This window comes from Nematolebias whitei, chromosome 12 (genome assembly GCF_014905685.2).
Source record: "Nematolebias whitei isolate Nwh7 chromosome 12, NemWhi1, whole genome shotgun sequence".
Lineage (NCBI taxonomy): Eukaryota > Metazoa > Chordata > Actinopteri > Cyprinodontiformes > Rivulidae > Nematolebias > Nematolebias whitei.
Window position 1 is genome coordinate 8,108,106 of NC_056509.1, and position 4,161 is coordinate 8,112,266.

A 4,161-nucleotide genomic window follows, 5' to 3' on the forward strand; every position below is an offset into this window, starting at 1 on the left:
TTTCTGACAGAATAACATGGCCGACAGGAAGTTCCTAATATTTCTGACTAACACGGCCAAGAGGAAGTTGCTAATATTTCTGACAAAGTAAAGTTTTATTGATTTAGAAATTTGGGTTTTAAATCTGTAAAACCTTCTTCAGTTTTTAGCCTTTAGGTCGTCGGTACTGAAGCAGTTTTTCAACATGTGATTGTTCAGAGCCATCCAAAACAGGTAAGACACTAATCATTCATCACGTTTCCCCAGAAAGCCACTTCATTATGACCAAACGTTTTCTATAAGTTCGTTTGTGAACTGATGAAGAGGAGGAGAAGTCACGGGTTCGGCAGCTCAGCCCTTCAGGTCTTCCTGTTTTGGAGCTCCAGTCCAGGTTTTTCCAGATCCGGTGCATGGAGTCCATCAGAAGCTACGTGCTGACTTCTGCAGGCGTTCAAAGTGTTTACATTCTCGTTTTAGTGTCTTACAAACGTGTTGAACATAAAAATCAAACAAATGTCAAAATAACTGGTAAAAAAGTAAAAGTGGTTTAAAATGGCTTCTGTGTGAAAATAACCTGAAAACAAACCAGGAGTTTATTTTCCTTCTCATATATTAACTCTGATTTGAACCTATGTACATCGTGGTGGTGGTGGGGGGGTCTACGCTACAACCGAGGCTGCTCGATGATGTCACTTGCTGTCAACCAATGAGGTGGAGAGTAGTGATGATGTCACGAGCTGCTGCGGCTCAATCTCTGCAGAGTTGAAGAGGAAAATTAAAACGAAGAAATCTTTTCTCTCGTGTCTCAGGACGCGTCCAGGACCCATAAATAAATTAAAACTGCCCCCCCCCCCCCCATTACAAACCTTTACCTCTGGGGTGGGTGGGGGGCACACATCCTGGAGCTGCAGCACCCACCACTTATATATGACACCCCCTCCCTCTGAAGCCCTGAGTTTCCATCATGGAGGAGCAGAGCAGGCCAAATGTTCATCATGGGGGTGTGGGGGGGCTGCAGAGAAGAGAGGGTTTGGGGTGCTGTGCTGTCAGTCTGTCTGTTGGTGGGGCAGCGCGGGGGGGGGGGGGGGGGGGGTTCATGTCTCCCAGGCCATCCTTTCTGTGCTCTCCAGAGACAGAGACTTCGTCTTGTGTGGGGAGGCCGGACTGGGGGGGCTGCTGAAGGTGGAGCTGTTGGAAGCTGTGGAGTGACGGGGGGAGTCCGAGTCCTGCAGGAGGAGGTGGGGGGGTGTAAAAAAAAGAAAGACAACAGGAAAAGATCAGAATCTGTTTCAGGCTGAGGCTGGTGTTTTTACTACAACCTGCTCCTGATTGATGAGGGAGGGGGTGACACCACACTGTAGTTTACCTCATTGATCTGCTGTGTGGGATGGAGGACACGCTGACACCCCCCCCCCCCCCCCCATCAGCCACAGATCAACGGCTCAGAAAGGATCAGCTGAGAGAAAAGCATGCAGAGTCCAAACTGAACCGACACTCAGCAGAACGAGTGTGTGTGGGGGTGTGTGTGTGTGTGTGTGGGGGGGGGATACGAGGTCTGTGACCTGCAGCAGAGCAGCCCAGAACTCAGTCACAGCAGACACAAACATCTCCAGATCTCCAGCTGATGGAAGAACAAACTGAGCTACATCACTTTCAGACGTTGAACCTTGTTGGTTCACTGAAGGTGATGATGATGATGATGTCACAGATTCTTCATACAGCATGTTTACTGACGATGATGATGTCACAGGTTATTGATGGGGCTCTACATGTTTACTGTACAGGTGCTGGTCATAAAATTAGAATATCATGTTGATTTATTTCAGTAATTCCATTTAAAAAGTGAAACTTGTCTATTATATTCATTCATTACACACAGAATTATATATATCAAACGTTTATTTTGATGTTGATTATTATTAGGGATGGAGATGATCCGATCCAGTATCGGCCTCCGATACCAGCATAATTTACGTATCGGATTTTTCCGATCCACCTGCCGATATTTCCGATCCATGAATCATGTTGGCTTCAAACTATGGAATGGATTTCCTGAACGGCGGCGTGTCTCATGAGCCCAGAGTAATAAGACCCGGCTCACATTCAGGAAATCCAGTTCATAGTTTGCAGCCAGCTACAACGTGAGGACTGAGTTAGCAGCACTGTGGCTAACAGCTAACCAACTTTTCATCTAAACATGTCCGCTGTGTGGAAGTATTTTACACTAAACACCACAAAACAAGACAGCAACGTGCAATGTCTGCAGAGCCATAGCGTCACATTAAACTGCGGTAAGGTTGGTTTTACGATGGACATTCGAGCTCCGTGGCTTCAGCGGGGCGCTACTCTTGCTCAACCCGGGGCAGCCAACTCGACCCCGGTCAGTCTGCCCGTCTCTGAGGAGGGACAGACTGAGCGCGGCTGCCCCAAATCAGGCTGCCTGCTTCAGATTGAACAAGAAGACATCGCTGAAACCACGAGAAGGGGTTCTCTCTTCTCTGCAGACCAAAAGTGGGCGTTTCTGGCGAATAGGCGTTTGTGGGCGGCGAACACTGATTGGCTGTGGGTAACCCTAAAAGTCACGAGGATTATTGATGAGGTAACGTTTCTTTGCGATGTTTGACAAAGAAATATGGTTTATTGTACTTATAAAGTATGTTATGTTTTCACTTATGCATTTTATTGAAGTACGTTTATTGTAGGTCACGATAGTTTCGACCGTTCTCTCGTTGTTGTCGTGCTTTACAAGTTTAGCTCATGTGAAAACATGGTGGGGAGTTCCCATGCAGGTAACACACTGAGGTAAAGTGAGCCTCCACCCTGCTCCAGCAGCTCTCACTGTGCACGGTTACAACAACTGTGTGGTGCTTTTCAAAATACAAGCTGAAAATAAAAGTTCTTAATACTTGAAAAATAGATATTTTAAAGCTGTGTATAACTGAAAAATATGAAAAACAAACAAATAAAAGTTATTAGCTGAAAAATAAACAAATAAAAGCCGTTAATTATATCTGTCTTCCTACCATGTCAGGAACCACTCTCACTTCAGGTTGACTCTAAAAGACCCCAAGATGTTGCTCAACAATGTTGACCAACAACTGATGTTGCTCAACAATGTTGACCAACAACTGATGTTGACTTTCAAAATAAATCACCTCCAAAGTTGAACATCGTTCATAGTAATAGTCAAAAGTTGCTGACCTTGTTGCAACATGAGTTAACACGAACATGAGTGTAAATTGTCAATGATTCAATAATGAGTAATAACTTATTCAATAAAAAGTCTGTAATTTGTCAATAATAGTCAATAATTCATTCAAGAATAGATTATGGGTGTTTGGTATGGCTCAGTGGCTAAAATGGGTTGGATGTTAGAGAAATTACTTAATTTTCAATTACCTGAATGTACAAATTCCTTCATTTATAGTTAAACTTTAGGAAATCAACTTTTTTTCCTTGTGAAAAAAAAATAATCAAAATTAACTTTAAAATCCAATCCAGGATTAAGTAACAACTAGCAACACCCTAACTGTACTATGTTCTGTGTTTCCAACAGATGCTACGATGACTTCTAAAAATGGATGTCCCACTAAACACAATAAAAGAAATTCAATGATGCATCAAATGTTGTCTGAGTATGTTTGAAGGTAATAACATGTGAAATCTGGAAAACAAAGAGAATTCCTGAATCTGTCTTGTGTGCTTTGATGTGTACATAAGTTTATTGGAGGTCCTGAAACAACTTTTCTGAGAACACAAAGATTTTTATTTTACCTTTGGCCAAGATGTCAGTTTGAAATCAGGCTGCTTACTGCAAAACCAAGAGTTTTTTTTAAGACAGACAGTCTTCATTTGTATCTTTTTGTCAACTAAGCTAAATGCAATTTCTAAAATATGAATAAATCTGATCTCATCATGCAGCATAAGCAACTGGGTGTACAGGTCCTTCTCAAAAAATTAGCATATTGTGATAAAGGTCATTATTTTCCATAATGTAATGATAAAAATGAAACTTTCATATATTTCAGATTCATTGCACACCAACTGAAATATTTCAGGTCTTTAATTGTTTTAATACTGATGATTATGGCATACAGCTCATGAAAACCCAAAATGCCTGTCCCAAAAAATTTGCATATTTCATCCCACCAATGAAAGACAAGTGTTTTTAATACAAAAAAC

At 42.1% G+C, this 4,161-nt stretch overlaps 1 protein-coding gene across 2 annotated transcripts in view; it reads right to left on the reverse strand.

Moving 5' to 3' along the window:
* Positions 1-72: 72 nt before the first annotated feature.
* cdc42bpab (CDC42 binding protein kinase alpha (DMPK-like) b) overlaps positions 73-4,161 on the reverse strand; it is a 114,021-nt gene continuing 109,932 nt past the window's right edge. For both annotated transcript variants that reach the window (XM_037685707.1, XM_037685706.1), the window contains one exon: positions 73-1,205. In XM_037685707.1, coding sequence (XP_037541635.1) covers positions 1,074-1,205 — 132 coding nt within the window. In that variant the 3' untranslated portion in view covers positions 73-1,073. The remainder of the gene's footprint in view (positions 1,206-4,161) is intronic.